Below are 20,765 nucleotides of genomic sequence, written 5' to 3' on the forward strand. Positions count from 1 at the left end.
GGTTCACAATGGTGGTCACATACCTAAGGGAGCAAATGTCAGAGGGAGATATAAACCTAGGTATGCTGGCTGCCCCAGTCCAAGAAAATTTCCTCTCTCACTGCATTCGTCCATTCTCATGCTACCAATCAAGACATACCCGAGACTGGATAATTTATAAAAGAAAAAGGTTTAATTGACTTACAGTTCAGCATGGCTGGGGAGGCCTCAGGAAACTTACAATCATAGCGGAAGGGGAAGCAAACACATCCTTTTGCACATGGCAGCAGGAAGAAGAGCAGAGTAAAGATCTGGTGAGATCTCCCGAGAACTCATTCACCATCACGAAAACAACATGAAGGCAACCAACCCCATGATTCAATTACCTCCCACCAGCTCCCTCCCACAACACGTGGGGAGTATGGGAACTACAATTCAAAATGAGATTTGGGTGAGGACACAGCCAAAACTTGTCACCGACTTTGCCTAGCAAGAAGGCAAGACTAAGGTGTTTTATAATCCCCACACTGTGCCTTTCGCTGTCTTTAAAGGACAATCTTGGTGGTATTGCCTTCCTTCCGCAACCTGCCTTCTGCCCCAGATGTTACAGTGACTTCCTAATGAAGTCTGGAGTTACTTACCTTCTTGTAATAATTATACATTTACTACTTCTGTACAGTCATTGTCTCCAGATTGATTTTGTTATCATTCATGCTAGTCTTTGTGTGATGACCACTGGGCTGTGAGCCTGAATTTTCTTTTTTCTTTTTTTTAAACCACTTTATTGAGGTATGACTGAGATACAAAAAGTTGTATTTAATGTATATAACTTGATGTATTTGGAGATAAGCTCTTTTTCTTCTCTTTTTTTCTTTCTTTTATAGAATTAGGCTTCCAAGAAACAACGAAAGGTGCTAAGACTGGTCTCTGGATGAATCTCTGCTGCAACTTAGAGAAACATGGAGACCTAGTTGTCATCATACAACTTGTCTTGCTGCCACTCCTGTCCCTTCAAGGAGTTATGGTTATCAGGAAAAAAGCCAATTAACGAACTCTGCTTTATTTTTGTGGTGATAATTAATCAACTCTAAGATTTCAGCATAAAATCCCATTACCTTACCCTATGTGACAAGACCCTAAGTGCCTTGCTCTTGCCTGGCTCTCCAGCTGCATCTTGTCACTCTGTACTCCTTACTCTACTCCAGCCACACTGTCCAAAGCCTCCTGTCCCCAGATCTTGCATAACCGCCTTCACACATCTGCTCAAAGTTCACCTCCAGTCTTCCTATGCCTAGCCCCATGAGCTACTGAATACTTGAAATGTGTCTAGTCTGAACCAAAATGTGCTGGAAGTATAAAATATATACTGGATTTTTATTACTTAGTAGATATAAAAGAATATCTTAATAATTCCATTAATTCTATATTGATTGCCTGTTGAAATAGTTAACATAGGTTGGATTATTATTAAAATTAATTTGACCTGTTTCTTTTTACTTTTTTTTTTTTTTTTTTTTTTTTCTGAGACGGAGTTTCACCCTTTAGTCCAGGCTGGAGTAAAGCGGCGCAATCTCAGCTCACCACAACCTCTGCCCCTACCCCGCCCGGGTTCAAGCGATTTCTCCAGCCTCAGCCTCCCAAGTAGCTGGGATTATAGGCACCCGCCATCAAGCCCGGGTAATTTTTGTATTTTTAGTAGAGACGTGGTTTTGTAATGTTGGCCAGGCTGGTCTTGAACGCCTGACTTCAGATGATCACCTGCCTCAGCCTGCCGAAGTGCTGGGATTACAGACGTGAGCCACTGCACCCTGCCTTCTTTTTACATTTTATGTGGCAATTGGAAAATTTAAAATTACATTCATGGCTCACACTGTTTCCATTGGATAGCGCTGCTCCATGAAATGACCCTCTTTTGCTGCCTTCCTGGCACTTACATTGTGGAATTTCAGCATCCGGGCTCACCTGGTCAGTGGCCTTCTCACCCAAGCAGAATGTACCACAGGAACCTTGCCTGGCTCACCCACATCTGATTCCCAGGCACTCAGGCCAGGGCCTGGAGCATAGTAAGTGCTGACTGAATATCTTTCGAATGAATGACCCTGCTCTTCCTCAGCCGGAGACATGAATTCTGTCGGGTCCCAAAACACGTGGTCTAAAGTCCTTTGAGCTCCTGTTGCTGCCAGCACTGACAATATGCTCTTGACCCTGGGCGGGGTGGGCGGGGGCGGGGGGTCTGGATACTTCCTCTATGGAAAGAACTGGTCACAAAACCGCAGAGGTGACTCAGGCTGAGAACCCAGGCTCCTCTTTCCCTTGGTGACACGCCCCGCCCCTCGGTCCCTCACTGGCACTTCTCCCTCCGGCCACACGGCGGCGTCTCGCGAGAGTGCAGCGGCCGATGGTACAGCTCGCTCCCCCTCGCGCCCTCGGACAGTGGGTCCTTCCACTTCTAGAAAAGGATTGTGGGACGGCAGGTCGGTCTTTCTTCCTTTTGGTGCGAGCTTGGCGTGGTTTTTGCGCTGGGTCTTCCGGGATGGCGCTTGGCTGTGGCCGCGTGGTCTCTCACGCCGGGGCGCCGGGCAGGGGAACGCGGCCACCCTGAGTCTGGTGAGTCGACTGCGGCGGCCGGACCGTGTCCGAGGTGTCCGGGGCCGTGAACGCGTGAAGGGTAAGCGGCCTGGCCTCGCGCCTGCGTTCCCAAGCTTGGAAACGGGGAGCTGGTGGATTTGTGTTTAGATCATCGACTATGCCCGGGAGTTCTCCAGATAAGCCTGGCTTTATTTTCGTTAGTGAAAAGGCCTTACCTGACTTTATGCCTGCCCTGCCCCCGGGTAAAATAACTTAAAAGCAGAGGGCCTGGTGACGGCTGTTTCCATATGCGGTACTCGGCGGCAGTGATCACCTACCCTGCTTGTGAGTTTTCACGTTGGTGCGAGACGAGTCGCCATTTAAAACGCATCTCATTTCACTTTTCATTACTAAGTCGGATTTTAAATAGAAAATTTGTCTGAAATGTAGTGTTCGTTTTTAGGCTGTAATCAGAAGATTACTGTCAGCCAGTCAGCAACCTTATGTCCTAGAGCCGACCTCGCGCAGTGTCAGCCTTTGTGTTGCCCATTCACTTTGGAAACTAGTGAATGTGGTGTCAAAAAAGGCGTAAATTAAACGCTTTGCAGCCTTTTCCTGCCCTTGAATTTGGTATCTTTGGTGTAGGAGCTGCATAAGTAACAGTTGCTGCTTTTACATTTACACGCGTGATCTTGACCCCGCCAGCCACAAGTGTATGGTTTGTCTTAACCAGTTTTAATTTTTGTTCAGGTGGAAGATGGATGCCTGAAGTGTAGACTGCTGCTAGCTCAATACCATCTGGGAGCACAAAGGTGACCAGAAGGTAGGGTGATATGTCATAAAGCACTTTGTAATGGGAATTTTTATCACCTTTTAGATTGGGGCTCCTTCTCTAGTGAGTATTAACGTTAGTGGTACATTCGTAGTGTTGCTCCGTCTGTAGCTATTTAGGTGAGTTAACAAATGGGACAGCCTGCACAGCTTATTTTTGGGAAAGTTTTGCTGATACATCCTGAGAAGCCCAGGGAAATAAATACGCATAGTACTGGCATTCTGGATCCCTTAAGAATTGTTTTTATGTGTAGTCATTGAGTTTTTTAAAAACTTGTCAAATCGCAGGCATATTAATTACCAAGTTCTTGATTAAAATGTTACACAAAAATATCTGCTGCCGAATTGAGTACTTTATTTTTTCTCTTAGGATGTCCTTGGTGAAGAGTTTGAAAATTTGGTCTTCACAAGAGTTGCTTGGCTCATTTGAAATTGCCAGGAGTCTGAGGATTTCTGACATAACTGCCTGTTGGAGTCTGTAAATACACACTTAAGACAGTGAGGATGTGAATAAATATATTAATGCACTTTGACATTTGTGTTTTAAGTGATTAACTGCCAGAAATAGCTGTTTCTAAAAAGTTATAAGGGAGGAGGGCTTCTTTTTTGATCAGTTTTCACTGTTGTCACCATAATTAATAGCCTTACAATAGCTTGTGTTTGGCCCAAAGAGAAATGTACTTTCTTCCAGTGACTCAAAAATCGTGGCGAGAACTAGACTGATTCTAGTGACAGGTGTGCTTTACTGCACCCAATGCATACATTTTTTCCCTCCAACTAGATTGTACACTTAATATTGGCATATCTTCTGCCTTCACTTTGCAAGAAACAACAAATAATGTATTCATGTATTCAAAAAATTTATTGAAAGCACTGTACTAGGAGCTAAGAACATGATGACGAGCACAACACAGTTCTTCCCTTTGGAAACAAAGTTGAGTGGAGGGAATGTCATCACATGTAAAACTTCACTATGAGTTCCATGATAGGATTTTCTTGGGGAAACCTGAGAAAGAGTTGAGACCAAAGGTATGTGTCATACTTTTCACAAGGCAAAATTGGGGAAATGACATGCAGAGGCTTGGGCTAGAAAAAAGATACCATAAGTCCACTTACTTTTGTGACAGTTTTGGCTGCTTTCCCTCTTCAGTGCCTTGTTTCAGAATTGAGTTGTTTACTGAGGCATGTAAGATGGCTATTATGGGAGGTGGGAGTGTTACAAAATGAGGCTGAAGAGGTAGGTAAAGAAGCCAGACACACCACTTCAGGCTCCCTCTGGCTTTATTAAAGCAAGATAAGTCCATGGTGGAAAATCAGATTTGCAAAAAAAGGTAGTTGAACTAGGTTGCTTATTGTTGTCTAGGCGAGAGACCATCTTGCACTAGTAAAATTAGTGAAATAAAATTGTTTATAGTTCGATGACAGAGCCAACTAGACTTGGTAATAGTGGAGGTGTCCATAACTGCTAGGTGTCGAGCTTGCACACTGATGAGCATAATGACTATAAATCCAGTTGGGGAGCAGCATTTAAACAGCTGAATTCTTAAATTACCTTTAAGAAATCCAAATGGTCTTTTTGCAGTAGCACATTACTCGGTAGTCTAAACTACAGAAATAAACCTTAAGGCCATGGGTATAAATGGTATCTACCCGGGGTAGAGGAAGAGGGCCTAGGGTTTGAAGTTAGAGAAACTCCACTAATGGCAAGGTAAAGCATGATAAGCTAGAAAGGGTGGTCAGTATGTGGTAGGAGCAAAATAGGATTACATTAAAGAAGCAAAAGAATATCCTAAAAATTATCCCTGGGATTAAGTGACACAGTGATTGATATTAATCACTTAAGATATGGATTAGTTGAATTGAGGGCAATGACTAAAGATAACTCCTTGCATGAAGATTGGCTGAGAATGAGGAAAATCATAGTTGCTAGAGGGTGGGGGGTTGTAGTTATGAAAGATAGTTTTCTTTAGTCTTAGTTTTAAATTTAAAACGAAGTAGCAAGGATCTAGCTGAGAGAATGATTGAATACATTAATATAGGAGGAGGAGATACAAAGATCCTGAAAAGGCTGGGAGAGAGCATCCAAAGCACAGGCGGAGAGACAAAAAGGTTAGGGCTGCTGGCAGCTGTGGAGAGAACTGTATGTGGTAAGGGGGAGATGTGAGATGTAAGACATCATGTGTAAGTATTTTCCCCGTAGACTGCAAAGTCATCTATGGAGAGGAAAGGTCCAAAATAGTCACTGGGGAGAGCAGGTGAGTTAGATGGCCAAGCAGGGTGGATAGATCATTTGAGGTTTGGGGTGAGGGATCAACTGAAATCCACATAGACTTCTGAAAACACAAGACAAGAACACTTTAGAAATTAACACTTAAAAACAAAGCTTTTTACATCATTTGTAAATAACCGGTGGAACTTAACACCACAAAATACAGTATTATAAAGAACTATATGAATAAAAATGTCTGCAGTCTGGAAGTGATGCCTCAGTCCTTTTGCATCTGGGCGCTACTTGAGAACCAACCCAGAGCTGGGAAGACGTCCTCCCACTTGTACTATTGCACAGCAGGCTAGTTGCAGTTCAGATTTCCAGAATGTTCATCAGATGCATCTGGTCTTGGTTGTGGTGGACACAGACACAACATAGTCAGAAATGAATGATTGCTATCCTGTTCCAGAAACGAAAATGCGGTTTCAAGTGAATTTTTACAAAATACTTATTCTTCCAGTTCAAACAAAAAGGTGCTTCAGCACGACTGTGCTGTAGTTAAACCATGCCTATAATCCCAGCACTTTGGGAGGCTGAGGCAGGCCAATCACTTGAGGTCAGGAGTTTGAGACCAGCCCCCAACATGGTGAAACCCTGTCTCTATTAAAAATACAGAAAGAGCCACGTATTGTGGCGCACGCCTGTGAGGCAGGAGAATCGCTTAAACCCAGGAAATGGAGGTTGTGGTGAGCTGACGTGGTGCTGCTGCACTCCAGCCTGGGCGACAGTGGTAACATCTCAAAAAAAAAAAAAAAAAGCAAAATATAACATTGTCTTATGCTGAAATACTCGCAGGTCTGAGATTTGAATCAAGGTATCTATTTCACAGTTTCGAAAGTACCAGTGGTGCACACAACCTTCCCACCCCTACCCTTGACCCTTCATCAGGATCAAGTCTCTGTCTTGAGGCGGGAAGCTTGGATAGTTTTTATTGTTTTTGCTGTGTGTTTTCCAGCCAGGTTGTTTGGAGATATCTGAGGTTTTTCTTCCATCAGGCTATCTTTAGACCCATTTCTTCTCTAAAATAAAATATATTTGAAAAATACAGAAAGATTCAGAAGAAAACAACCAAATGAAGTATTTTAATTACATCAGAAACCAAGCTGCTCTTAAATTGAAGATACCGAGTTAATTCAAAAGTTTCATAATACCAAAAGCTATTCAATAAATGTTCCCTCTAAATAGTTGTGCAAAATAAACAAAGTTTGTATTTAATCTTTGTTTAATATACAAAGTTAGTCTGACATTTACATTCATAACGATTTTATTCATGAATATTAGGCACAATTCACCCAAATCTGTCATTACTTTTGTTAATAATTCCCAAACCAGGCTCTCAACCTTCTCACTTTTGCAAACAGAATAGTGATGGAGAGAGTTGGAGGCAATTTATAATCCCCTGATTTTATTTTCAGCAGTCAATGAATGGAACAATGTCTTGTGAGCCCCTATCACTTGTCTCGTATGGAGAAACAGGGCAGCTGATTACCAGAGCCTGGGCACCACATCCACTACTTTGTAAAACTTAGGTTTTACACATCTCCCATCATCACAGGTGGAGGCTCTGAGAATGACACTAACTCACATCTGCTCCTTCTTACGCAAACCCCTCCTGCTGTTACTTCCAAGAGATGGCCTAACATTGTTAGTGTATCAGGCTGGCAAGCATATTTCCTTCCCCAAATGTATATGCCCACAAATAATGGGCTACACTGTCCCAATCTATTTTGAGATTTGTTTGAGCTAAAAAAAAAAATCCCTCTTTTAAAATGCAGTTACCTTTAATCTGTTCCTATGACTGGCTTAATTTGTTTTACTGACATTCAAAAAGCACTGATGGAATAATTATTCTGCCTATCATGGGAAGTATGAACCAGTCTATTTGGGATGGAAGATTTCTGGATAGCCAGAGGTCGGAAGAGGACACCAGTGAATGTGAGAGGAAAATATAGCAGAAGAATTACCAGAAAAGATTGCTAGGAGAGGACCTGAAATAAGTACTATGTTGTTTGTCTAGGACTGAATCTGTCCACTCTGCAGACCTTAAGAAATTAAGTTGCTATTCTTCCCCATTCTTAGCAGCCTTTGCGTGAAAAGGCAAGGTGAGGTGTAGGGCAGGTCACTGCCAGAACTCTGGTGGCATTGTGGTGGAAATTAGAACTTAAAAGTTGCATTAGGAAATGCACCTTTGTAGATTCCATTGGTCACTCCAGCCCCTTCTCCGCATGGCAGCCAATGAGATGAGTGGCTTCCTTTAAGCACTTGGAATAAAACAATAAGATCCAAATGTTTCCCACAGCCTTTAAGGCCTTGTGTTACCTGCCTTTCCCTTCATGCTCAGTGCATGTTGGTCTTTCAGCTCCTCAAATACCCAGGCCCTCTCCAGAGTCAGCATTTTCCCTGTATTCCTTACTCTGATTACATCAGCCTTGCAGCCACTCACATGGCTGGCTCCTCACCTGCCAGGTCTCAGCTTTAAATGCCACTTTCTGAGATGGCCTTCTCTGAACACCGTAAACATGCAAAGTGAGGTCACTTTGTTGCTCCTCTAGCTCAGGCATTTCTTTGTAATGCATACTCCTATTTGTTTTAACTGTTTACTTTTATGCCTCCACGTCTAGGCTAGGGCCATCAAACTTTTTTATAAAGAGCCAGACTGTAAACTACATCCTGTTTGTGTCACATGTTACTGTTACTTTGTTTTGCTTTTAAACAACCCTTTAAAGGTGTAAAAACCATTACTGGCTTCTGGGCTATACAAAGGCAGCAGACTAGATTTGGCCCTTAGGCCATGGTTTGCTGATTGCTCAGACCAGTGCTTGACATTCCTTAGATGGGCTCACTGGATATTTACTGAATTCAAAATCAAAAGTGTTCTGGAGACAGGCTTAGAATCAGTGCCACTGATCAGAAGATGCATGTGAGTTCTTGTGTCCCGCAAAGTGAAAGCTATTCTTCCAACTTAGAATGTGTGTAAGTTTTTTTAATTCCTGAGTAGAAATAAAAATTACTACTTGTATTGAAACCAACTAAAATTTAAGACAAAAAAAAAAACAAATGATAACTGCTTATTAATCATCACAATAACCATAGGAGGTAGGTTATCTATACTGTATAAAAATTGAGGCTTAGAAGTTTAGCAGTATTAAAGTTACACAAGTAGTATGCAGAGATGAAACACAAATTATTCAGGTCAGTCAGAATGCAAAGCCTAAACTTAATCATGAATATAATTTTGAAAAAGTACTGTCAACTTTAAACCAAATGTCTATTTGGACAACCTATTAGCTCTCCCAGGCTGATCTCATCAAATATTACGCAGATGATAGTAGAAGCTGTGTTTACCATGCAGACCTCCATTCTAGACTGAGGCATTCATTCTCCAGCTGCTGGGAGTGTTGCCTGCCATGTAGCTCAAAACTGAGCCCCTCCCCAGGAACTGCCCTCAGTTGAAGAGAACCCCCCTCCCAGAACATCCCTTACCCAGTGATTTCTATGCGGTGAGTGTGAACGTGTAAAGGTTCAACCCCCCTGTCTCACGGTAGGATGAATTTGAAGAGCCATCTCAACTCTAGAGCTCCCTGTGGGATCAGCTCTTGCCTCTGCCCAAACCCGTCTTTCACTTTCTCCCCAACAAGTGTGGATCCCGTGGGCACTTTCTAACAAGCTTCCTGCATGCAGATTTCCATTTCAGAATCTATCTAGGGAACCTAACTTAAATTAGCACAGGCCTTGCTCCAGTCATTGATAAAAACAAAAAGGGCCACACATGATAGATACTGCTGGTGTCAGGCTTCTTACGTGATCCAAAAACTGTACATGTGCTTACATGCATTTTTTGGGATGAGAGTCAGTAGATACAACTGGCTTTTCTAAAGGATCCATGATCAAACGACACTGAAAACCACAACACGACGAACAATGGGCTGACCCTGATCCATCAGACACATCAACTTTGTTTTTAGAGTTTTACAGTGGTTGTTTAACCAGGTATAAATCCATCCAACTGTCTTATTCAGCCCACATTTTTTCCCATCTTATTAAAAAATACATTATGAGAGGTGGTATGAAACCCTTCCTGAACTATGTTTGCCACAGTGCTCCCCTGATTATCAAATTCAGCTAAGTGTTAAAGTGATTTTGTTAAGGCAGCTAGGTGTTCTGTCTCTGAATTCCTTTTTAACTACATTTTAAAAACATTTCCAGAATGAAAGTAATTGTGATGGAAAAGACAGAAATAAAACAGGACTTAAGTAATTCTTCTGTCTGCTATTAGTTAACAATGTGAGTCTGTCACTTTCTCTTTGTTTCTCTGGCTCAAAATACCTGTTGTTATTGTTGCTTTTTAATTAGTGAAACAATTGTTTCTTTATTCTGGCTCCAAACAATCTTACAATCTTTATTATCGTCAGCTTTGCCCCACTACCTCTACCTGTTATTCCTAACTCTTCCTAGATTGTACCAAGGTTCTTGATCATGCACTTTTCCTTCCATGATTTTTACACGTTCTTTTAAAATACAGAATCTCAGAATGACATTAAGGTTTCACTGCCTGCCCTGCCTCCCCAAAGGAACTTTCCAAAGCACAAAATGCTTCTCAAAATTGTCATCAATACAACACCTTCTTCAAACCTTACTATTACTAACCTGATGAACTGTAGCGTCCCCAGAACCCTGAGCATCCGAAGAACGAGTCACTGGAAGCGGTGGTACAAGATCTGTTTTTGAACTGCAGAGAATGAGTTTTAGAATTAGTGACTGGAACAGTACCTAGAATCAGAAATTAAGTTGGAAGAGTACTGCAGTGTACATATAAAACATTTCCATGAGCAAGTAAAGTTCTTTTCGACTGCACTGTTCTGGAGCCATGATGGTGATGGCTCTGGCCTGCCCACTTACTTCACTTCCGAGAGAACTGATCGCTCCCCATCTGAACACTGGGACCGGCGATACTGCCGGTAACTTCGTGGCGAATGAGAATGCCTGATGCGGACTGGGTCACCTTGTGTCCTGAACAAGCAACCAAAAAAAATGGGAACAAACACCCAAAGTCAGAAGAGGAAAAGTAGGAGTTCTTCCTTAATATTGAAACCGCAAAAGAATAGCAACTTTCAGAGTTTTAAAAAGAACTTGACTCCTCTAGGCTTTGAAAGCCTGAGTGACTTAAATTTCACAAGAAAAATGCTCCCTTGACCATATGTGAAAATGAAGCTCTTTATAGTTATTTGTATATATATTTGTGTATATATATGTGTGTGTGTATGTATATTTTTTAACCACCAAATTTTAAATGAAATTATTCCTCACAGTGGAATTCTTTTTAGTAGCGTGGAAGAAAACAAAATCTATAATGCAGACAAAATGGCATTCCTAATGGAAAAAGTTGGTCCAGTGTCCTAGCTACTAACATTAAGAATTCACTCTTCACTTGAAAACTGCTAAGAAAGTAGACCTTAAGTGTTCTCTCCATTAAAAAAAAAAGTATGTGAGGTGATAGATATATTAGCTTGATTTCAGCATTTCACAATGTATACATATATCCAAACATCACATTGTACACTGTAAACATACACAAATTTTATTTGTTGATTATACCTTAATAATTAAAAACAAATGAATATTCAAATCTTTGACCTGAAGAGGGGGACAGAGGGTGGCTGGGGTGTACCAACCTGCTATTTAACTGTGGTGGGAAAGCAGCATAGCTGCAGAAGGGGAACAAAGCAGGCACTCACTTTCTCTTAACCAAGTTCTGGCAAGGCAGAAAACACAGCCAACAGGTATGGCTCCTCTTACACTGGTGACTAGGGACTCCTGCTGTGCTTTCATGAAGCCTGTTCAATTTGCTGCTTCTATGCCAGAGATTGGACTGGGCTTATATGAGAGTTTTATGGTCAACATAATTCTCTTGGTGTAAAATAATGGATAAAAAACTTTATCAATGAGAATCTCAGAAAAGAATTTATTTCGAAACTGACATTAATCAGGAAAAGCACCCTTGTACCTACCATGTACAAAGAGGTGGCTAACAAGACATGATAGTGATTATAGTGTAGAATAAGTAGCTTTAATACACACTTTTCTTCCTCTTTTGCTACTGTCACCTAATTTTGATTAAAATGTAAAGACAAATTAAAGCACTGCCTGGAACACAACTGAAGAATTAGAATGGATTACTCACAAGCACTAATAAAGCTTTTGTGAGAAGATTTTCAAAGGCACTCACTCTATTTTAGTGTACGGAATCTCTTTCAATTGTTCTTCTGACAATCCGGATGGATCCACAAGTTCCTTTCTGTAAAGGAATAAGCAAGAAAATGATAGTTGTGGTGCTGGTATAAATGCTAGTATCTTTCACAATTGGCAGCTGAGTTTTCCCTTTCTAACCTTGTCCCAAAACAGTGTTAGTAAAACCAATACAAATTTATAAAAACTAAAAATGTGTTCAAGGAAAAATAGGAGGGGTAAAACCTTTTCTGTAGCTCTTTTGTGTTCTTTCAATTTTTCTACGTTCAGACTCCAGCCATTCCCCATTTCCCTATAAAAGATCTGCTTCTCTCCCCTGTGGTGGGTGTCTTTTTTCTTCTGGATTTGTTTTCCTTGGTATTTATTTGTAAACTATTGGCCTGTCTGGGGTCCATTTAGAGGCGAGACTAAATGACCCAAGGTGAGGAGGTGTCAGGGCTGCCTGTAGATAGGCTCTGATATGGTAAGGCACCATGACCATGTGCTCCCCGTGCCTGCTACACATGGTGGCAATGGCTTTGGCAGGCATCACGCTGAGGCTGCCTCTCAGTACCAGCAGTCTTTCTTCCAACTGCATTAAAACTACATGGGTTTTAAAACAATGAGAAAGAAAAACTATCACTCACTGAATGTGCTTCCATAACTCTTCTTTTGCTTGGATATCGGGGCTTCTCCTATAAATAGAGAAAATAACATTCATCTCTACGAACATGCTTCATCTCACAACCTAATAACTAACTTTAATAGTTTTCAGACTGTGAAGTTCTTATTTGCCAGCTGAGAACAGACAAGAAAAGACTGGACAGGGACAGCCATTGTGATGGGTAGTATAAAGACACAGGCAGCTAAATTGCTGCTACTGCTGCTGAAGGAAAATCATAAAACCTAGTGATAACCAGAGCTTCATTTAATGAAAGACCTCAGAACTGCAGGGCCATATGCCTCCCCCTCCAGTGGTAACTGTACAGTGAAGGATGATTCAGGGCGTCTGTTTCTGATCTTTCCAGATATTTGTAAGTAATGGTAAAAGAAGAACTCATCCTGATTCTAGAAAGTCCCAACATGATCTGTGATTACCTACAAGAAGCAACCACCACAAAGAGAAAGCAACTGGTGGGATTGGCCCTGATGGCAGACTGTACCAATGACCCATCTTTCATGTTACATCTGGTGTTGCATTTCTGCAACAAAACTTGGGCCAGCAAATGCTAGGACCTATTTGTGGCCTTGGCTCATGCTGCCACCCTCTTTACGCCCTTCTCCATCCCCAACTATTGACTCTGCAAATCTTTTCTCCAAGAAGTATGTGAGTAGATATTATACTACTGTCTTTAATTTCCTAGAATGAAAACTTCAGTCAGCATTCAAGTGTTTGTACTCTCTGTAGTATCAACTATTACTCCCACTGTAGCAACGAATACTAGTAATCTATTATCTCTGCAATTGTTGACACAATGATTTTTCTTCATAGTGAGAAAATAAGCTTTCATTGGTCGGTCCCTTTAAGAGAACAGAGATCGAGTAATAGGCCAAAAGAAAGAACAAATAACAATTAAAAGCCACCGATCCTATGGAATTTTATGTGATTAATCTGCATTAGCATTTGGGGGGCTCAATATTGCTTTTAGTGTATGATATCATTAATGCTTTCATTTTTCTCAGTTCATAAGGGCACCACTATGGTATTCTGGTAGGGCTTTCTGAACCTACAGAATACACTAAGCTACTTTCCCGCCACTGACCAAATGGCTTTTCCTTTGTGCAGGGGGGAAAAAATGATCTGTCTATAAAGACCTTTTAATCAACTCAGGATGAGACAAAACATGAAAAAGGGATGAAATCTTGGTCTCAGACCAAATATGGTATTGTTAAATGTAGATGTTCTTTGTTATAAGAATAAGATTAGGCTGGGCATGGTGGCTCAAGCCTGTAATCCCAGCACTCTGGGAGGCCAATGAGGGTGGATCACTTGAGGTCAGGAGTTAGAGACCAGCCTGGCCAACATGGCAAAACCCCATCTCTACTAAAAATACAAAAAATTAGCTGGGTGTGGTGGCATGTGTCTGTAATTCCAGCTGCTTAGGAGGTTGAGGCATGAAACTCTCTTGAACCTGGGAGGTAGAGGTTGCAGTAAGCCGAGATCACACCACTGCACTCCAGCCTGGGCAACAGAACGAGAGCCTGTGCCAAAAAAAAAAAAAAAAAAAAATTGTATGTTTCTTAAAAATCATAGAAACTGCTTCCTTGGTGTCCCATATGGACTCTGCCTTTCCTACATTTGGTTGGTCTGATTTGCTAGATAATATGTTAACCCCATTAAATGATACTGTCAGAGAAGGTGCTAATATTAAAAAGCACTAAGGTGTTATTCCACTCTGACAGAATGATGGTTCAGCTGTGACTATACCCCAGGATCTACTTCTCACAGTCAACCAAGAGTCTGAAGTATTCCATAATATCCAGGTTAGGAAGCTATTCTACTGATCATTATTCTTATTTCAGGAAGGTATGATAGTGGACATATCAGCTGTCTTCTAGTTACAGCAGGGTTTCCCACCCTTGGCCCTACTGACATTTTCCATACTAATTCTGTGTTGTAGGAGGCTGTCCTGTGCACTGTAGGATGATCAGTAGCACCTGTGGCCTCTACCCTCTAGACACCAGTAGCACCTCCCCAGTGTGACAGCCAAAAATGTCTGTAGACAATGTCCCCTTGGAAACAAAACTGCCCCCAGTTGGAAAACCACTGATTAAGGGTATGACCTAGGAATTCAGTGGCTGTGGTTGGGTAGTGGAAGCCAAGTTATTATAAAGATCCATTATGTGAGTACTGGAATAGTGCTGGAGAGAGTGACAGTAAAGCAGAAACTCAATCTTAAAAGAATGAGGAAAATGACCCAGGGTGCAGTTGATGACAATTACCGGAAGTGGTGAGTGGTATCATGTGAGGGCATGCAATTCAAAGCTGAATGCTTTTAGGGCGGACATGGGGAGAATGAGAAAAGTTATGAGTGGCCAGGAGGACACACACCCCATGATAACCGGCCTAGGGGTGAGAGACAGTGACTATGAACAATACATTAAAAAACTGATAACATGGTAACAGTGGATATGTCTGAATGCTGGTATTGCAGGTAATTTTATTTTCTTATTTATGCTTTTCTATATTTTCTGATCTTCTTAAGCCAGGAGAATTTCTTACCTTAGTTATCAGGAAAAAAATAAGAGTGTTTTCATGTTTTGTTTTGTTTTTTTAAAATACTGTGATTGTAATTCCACAGGAAATGCTTTTCATTCCCATCTCAGAAGAATTAGAGAAATGTTATCTTTGTTTTTTTCTTTTTTGTTTTGTTTTGTTTTGTTTTGTTTTGTTTTGAGACAGTCTCTCTGTGTCACCCAGGGTGCAGTGCAGTGGCCCCATCTCGGCTCACTGCAAGCTCTGCCTCCTGGGTTCAAGCCATTCTCCGGCCTCAGCCTCCCGAGTAGCTGGGACTACAGGCATGCACCACCACACCCAGCTAATTTTTAGTAGAGACGGAGTTTCACCATGTTGGCCACAATGGCCTCAAACTCTTGACCTCGTGATCCGCCCTCCTCAGCCTCCCAAAGTGCTGGGATTGCAGGCGTGGCCACTGCACCTGGCCTGAGAAATGTTATCTTAAGCTGAATGCGATCATCAGTCCTTCTAGCCATAAACATTGATCCTAAAAGATTAAGGAGTTTAGTCTTTATCTTTACGTTCTATAGCACCATGAAAGTCATATCTTTAAATAAACTAAGTTCTGACGTGGCCAGTAGTTTCAAACAGTTTTAAGGCAAGGAAAAGTTCCAAAGCTTAAAAAATGCTAATTTTCTGATTGCTAGACCACCTGTGATTTCACAAATGTCAACACAAGCTGCTTGTTAATGAGGAATGTATTATTTTTATGCTTACATCTGCACACATTTAATCAATAATTTAGGATGAATTCATGATCTGCAGCTTGGTGTGGATTTAGAAAGCTGTGGAATTTCAGCAGTCATTTTTCTTAATTTGAGGCACTTAATTATGCCGATGTTTTACTTAAACTCTCCAAATAAATTCCTAAGGAAAGGAAATAGAACCCTAAGTTATCCAAAGGTACGACCTATATAGAAAATAATCATGCAGCCCAGTATTGGTCCAGTATTTTTCAAAAGCATCCCTCCTCCACATACAAATATTCCACTTTAATCAGATAAATTAGTTTGATGACACATCATTCACAAATCACTTCCCTTATTCCAAAACCCTAAAACAGACATATCATAAATCTACAAAGGATTTAAACTCCATCACTGCATATAATCATTTTATATAGTCCCCAAACTATTCAACTATATTATCTAAAAGTATACTATGGGCAATACATTATCTAATAATATATTTACTATATTTTGTATATTATACTAAAAAATATGGCAGTATTTTACTTTTTTTTTTTTTTTTTTTTTGTCCTTCTTTATACTGATCACTCCTCTGAAAGGAAATTTAGAGTTGAAAATATGTACATTTACAAAACATCTTTATTTAAGGAATTCAAAGTTCCTAACAAATATCCCAGTCATTCTTTGTCACATTCCTGACTGGTTAAAATAAATCTAATTAGATGTCTTACTCTTTTCCCTCCCCCTCCAAATCAAAGAAGCCTTAGGAAGCCACTGAGATGAACAACTTAGCTGCTTAAGATCGCTCTGGAGGCACTTTGGGTTTGGGGTGGGGGTTCATGTTATATCTTCACTTACGCACCAGACTTACATGTTTTGTGTGTAATTGAGAACATCACCCCGACAGCCTCATCTTCCACAGTATCAGTACTTTTCACTAAAATAGTAAGATATTATCACCACCAGAGGGAGCACGAGCCTTCTCTTGCACCCAGGTTTGACCTTACCAAACTATTGTTTATACTTTAATGTCTCTTCCAAATATCCTGCTGAGTAAAAGGTTCACTGATGTAGAAAAGCAGGTTCAACAAAGCTTTTTTCCTAGTGATAAACATCAACTGTAGCTGAAACATGTACTAAATAGAACTGTACTTCCCAATGTTTTACCAGAGGAGATCTAATCATATTTCAGCTTAACGCTTTTTAGTAGAAAACAGTTTTGTATTTTATACTACTCTGTGTCTCCGGTATTTAATAATGAATTGATTTTCTAGCTATTTATTGGGGATAAAACACAAAAATGAATAATGATGTATCATAACATTCTGACCCTTAATGGATATATAATTTACATATACTGCAGTAGGAATTTAAGAATATGGGAGTAATAGAGAGATCAGTGGTTTACTGTACATCTGAAATGCCAAATATACATATATATGTTTATACAGTACATATATTTTAAAATATTTTCTATATTTTATATATATATATCTGAAAGATAATTTTGATTGCTTTCCTTGAATACTGCCCTAGCCATGTTTCCACTTTTTCTAAGCGATGCGGTCTCACTATGTTGCCCAGGCTGGTCTTGAACTCCTGGCCTCAAGTAATCATCCCTCCTCAGCCTTCCAAGTAGCTGGGACTACAAGCCACCACGCCAAGCTCATGTTTCCACTTTAAAGAAAGCTGTAGTGGTTCCTAAATCCTTACACAACCAAATTCTAGTCTCTAAGGACTTTATGTGAGTTGCCTTACTCTACTCTCTTCATTTCTCACCACTTCCTCATCTCAAGGAAAAACACAAATACCTTGCAGTGTTTCTAGAGAAGAACTAAGACCTGGGGGAACTTACTAATAAAGGCTGTAACACAGGCACGACCTCACTTAATGCTCAGCAAAATCCTAAGAGCATGGTACCATGAGTGTTGTAGAAATGGAAACTCATGGGGATCAGGTAATAAGCTGAAGATCCAGAATGCAAACGACAGCACCCAGCAGGTGTTTTATTAATTGTCAATACATCTCAGGCTTTTAACAGTCATAGCTCAAATAAAGGACAGAGCCCAGTGTGTGCTATGTGAAGTAATCCATCATCCTTAAGAGTTATAACACTTTTATTCAGTTGCCCACTTGACATTTCCATTAATTGTCTACTTGGCATCTCAAACTTAACAAACAGAAATCTTGATTCTCTCCCCCAAAAACAATCCTGGCCCATCCCTTCCCATCTCAGTAAAACAGCATGCTACCCACTCAGTGGATCAGTTCAGAAACTCAACGTCATCCATAATACCGCTCATACTACAAATCTGTCAGCTTTAATTCCAAAATGCACATTCATCTACTTCTCTTCATTTCACCACCACCATCTTTTCTGAGCTAAAGCCATTTCACCTTGACCACTGTAAGTTTTCTAATTGCTTTCCTGCTTCCTTTCTTCCTCTTTCTCAATCTGCTTTTTACCCACCAGAGCAACTTTTTTTTTTTTTTTTTTGAGACGGAGTTTCACTCCTGTTGCCCAGGCTGAAGTGCAATGGCACGATCTCAGCTTACTGCAACCTTTGCCTCCCAGGTTCAAGCAATTCTCCTGACCCAGCCTCCCAAGTAGCTGGGATTACAGGCACCCACCACCACACCTGGCTAATTTTTGTATTTTTAGTAGAGACAAGGTTTTACCACATTGAGCAGGCTTGTCTTGAACTCCTGAACTCAGGTGATCTGCCTGCCTTGGCCTCCCAAAGTGCTGGGATTACAGGCGTGAGTCACCATGCCCGACCAGCAACTTCTAAATGAACTACTATCCACATAAATACATACATACATATGTGTGTGTGTGTGTGTGTGTGTGTGTATTTTCTACTTTAACTGCACTTTGGCAATATCACATAAGAAATCTGACATAGGTCCTACTGGACTAAAATCAAGGTGTTGGCATGGCTGCATTCCTTTCTGGAGACTCAGGGGAAAATTCATTTTCTTGTGTTTTCCAACTTCTAGAGCTGCCCACATTTATTCATTCAGGCCTTTTCCTCTATTTTCAAAGCCAGCAACAGCAGGTTGAGTCCGTTTCAAACTGAAACACTTCCTCTTCTGTTACCTCTTCTTCCACTTTTAAGAAACTTATGATTACTTTGGGCCTACTTGGATAATCCAGGATAATATCTCTGGGTGAGGGTCAACTGATTAACAACAGCCTTAATTCCACCTGCAATCTTAACTCCTCTCTGCCATTTAGGGTCATATATTCACACATTATGGATATTAAGCCATGGACATATTTCAGGGGTCATTATTTTTCCTACCACAGTAACTATAAGGTTTTTCCTCCTCTTAATTTCTTTATATAAAAACACACTGTTTAAGCAAAGATACATTAACATTTTAATATGAGGCTTCTAACAGGCAAAAATAAAATATATGACAATAGCACAAAGGACAAGTGGAGCTATATTTTTCCAATGTTTCTAAATTTTAAATAAAATGTTACAATATTAATCTTAGGGTGTGATAAGGAACCATACTGATAAGAATCATACAGAGAGAAAGCAATAAGTAAAAAAATAATAAAAGTATAGGTAATACATCAGTAGAGAAAATAAAATGGAGTATCAAAAAATATTCAATTCACACAAAATAAAGTAGGAAGGGAGTAACAAACCAACAAAAAACAGGCATAATAAACCAGAAAAAAGAACAAGATGGCAGACTTAAATCCCAAAATACAAATAATTATGTTAACTGCCAGCAGGCTAAACATTCAACTTAAAAGGGATTGTGAGGCTAGAAATAAAAAAAAAAAAAAAAAAAAGACCAACTGTCCACTGTTTACAAGAGGTGGACTTTAAATATAAAGACATAATTAGGCCTAAAGTAAAAGGATTAAAAGGATATACCATGCAAACAGTAAACATGAAGAAGATATGGTAGAATTTATGCGTGTGCATATGTAGTGGACACAGAGAAGGGAGTATTACCAGAATAGAGGGTCATCAGTTCACCAGGAAGGAAAAAAACCTACATATGCATACCCCTGACACCAGAACTCCAAAATAACTTGAAGCAAAACCTGACAGAATTAAAGGAAAAAACAGACAAACTCACAATCACTGTTGTATATTTTAACATCCCTCTCTCAATGACTACTTGAAAAGTAGGTAAAGAAATTAAAAAAAGACACAATCTGAACACTATCAGCTAACTGCATCTATTCAACACCCAGTAACTGAGACTCCTCATTCTTCTTGAGTCCACAGATTATTCATTATTGAAGACCATATGCTAGGCCTTAAAACAAGTCTCAATAAATTTCAAGGGATTAAAACTGTTCAGAATTTTTTTTTAACCACAATGGAATTAAATTAGAATAATAATAATATTTGTAGAAAATCCGGAAATATTTGGAAATTAAACACACAACGAAATATGCCATCATCAAAAAAATGACAAGATAAATTAAAAATTATTTTGAACTGCATAATAAAAACAATGTCAAAACGTGAGATATAGTTAAAGCATGACTGAAAGGGAAATTTAGAAATTTTTGCTTATATTGCAAAAGTAGAAAGGTTTAAGATAAATGTTATCCTAAGAAGATGAAAAAAAAGGAGCAGGTAAAAGACAAAATAAAAAGAATAAAAAGTAAAGTCAATGAAACAGACAACAGATAGCAAAGAAAACGCAACATCTAAAACTGTTGTCTGAAAAAAATAAATAAAAAACAAAAATGAGGAGAAAACACAAATCACCAACATCAGGAATCAAAGTGGTGATATCACAACAGATTTCACAGATGTTAAAAGCACATGAAGAATTATAAACAAATTTTTGCTGAAAGATTTGACAACTTAGATAAAAATGAAATTATTTTAAAAGCATAAATTATCAAAACCTACACATAAGTATAAAATATGAATATCTCAATATCTGCCAAAGAAATTGAATTTGTAATTTAAAACCTTCCGCA

The 20,765-nt window shown here is 39.9% G+C and overlaps 1 protein-coding gene, 1 long non-coding RNA gene and 1 other non-coding gene across 4 annotated transcripts in view; 2 read left to right on the forward strand and 1 right to left on the reverse strand.

Annotated features, from left to right (window-relative positions):
* Positions 1 to 2,459: 2,459 nt before the first annotated feature.
* On the forward strand, positions 2,460 to 3,911 carry LOC144341514 (uncharacterized). Its single transcript, XR_013418483.1, has 3 exons — positions 2,460 to 2,647; positions 3,298 to 3,370; positions 3,749 to 3,911. It is a non-coding gene; the product is annotated as an uncharacterized LOC144341514 (long non-coding RNA).
* On the forward strand, positions 3,080 to 3,212 carry LOC114679157 (small nucleolar RNA SNORA13). Its single transcript, XR_003730835.1, has one exon. It is a non-coding gene; the product is annotated as a small nucleolar RNA SNORA13 (small nucleolar RNA).
* Positions 3,912 to 4,221: 310 nt separating the features above from the next.
* The window catches only part of EPB41L4A (erythrocyte membrane protein band 4.1 like 4A), a 264,990-nt gene continuing 248,446 nt past the window's right edge, over positions 4,222 to 20,765 (reverse strand). For both annotated transcript variants that reach the window (XM_078005099.1, XM_001101426.5), the window contains 5 exons: positions 12,520 to 12,567; positions 11,874 to 11,942; positions 10,547 to 10,657; positions 10,295 to 10,376; positions 4,222 to 6,666 (listed from right to left, as the gene is read on the reverse strand). In XM_078005099.1, coding sequence (XP_077861225.1) covers positions 6,538 to 6,666; positions 10,295 to 10,376; positions 10,547 to 10,657; positions 11,874 to 11,942; positions 12,520 to 12,567 — 439 coding nt within the window. In that variant the 3' untranslated portion in view covers positions 4,222 to 6,537. The remainder of the gene's footprint in view (positions 6,667 to 10,294; positions 10,377 to 10,546; positions 10,658 to 11,873; positions 11,943 to 12,519; positions 12,568 to 20,765) is intronic.

Source organism: Macaca mulatta, chromosome 6 (genome assembly GCF_049350105.2).
Source record: "Macaca mulatta isolate MMU2019108-1 chromosome 6, T2T-MMU8v2.0, whole genome shotgun sequence".
NCBI lineage: Eukaryota > Metazoa > Chordata > Mammalia > Primates > Cercopithecidae > Macaca > Macaca mulatta.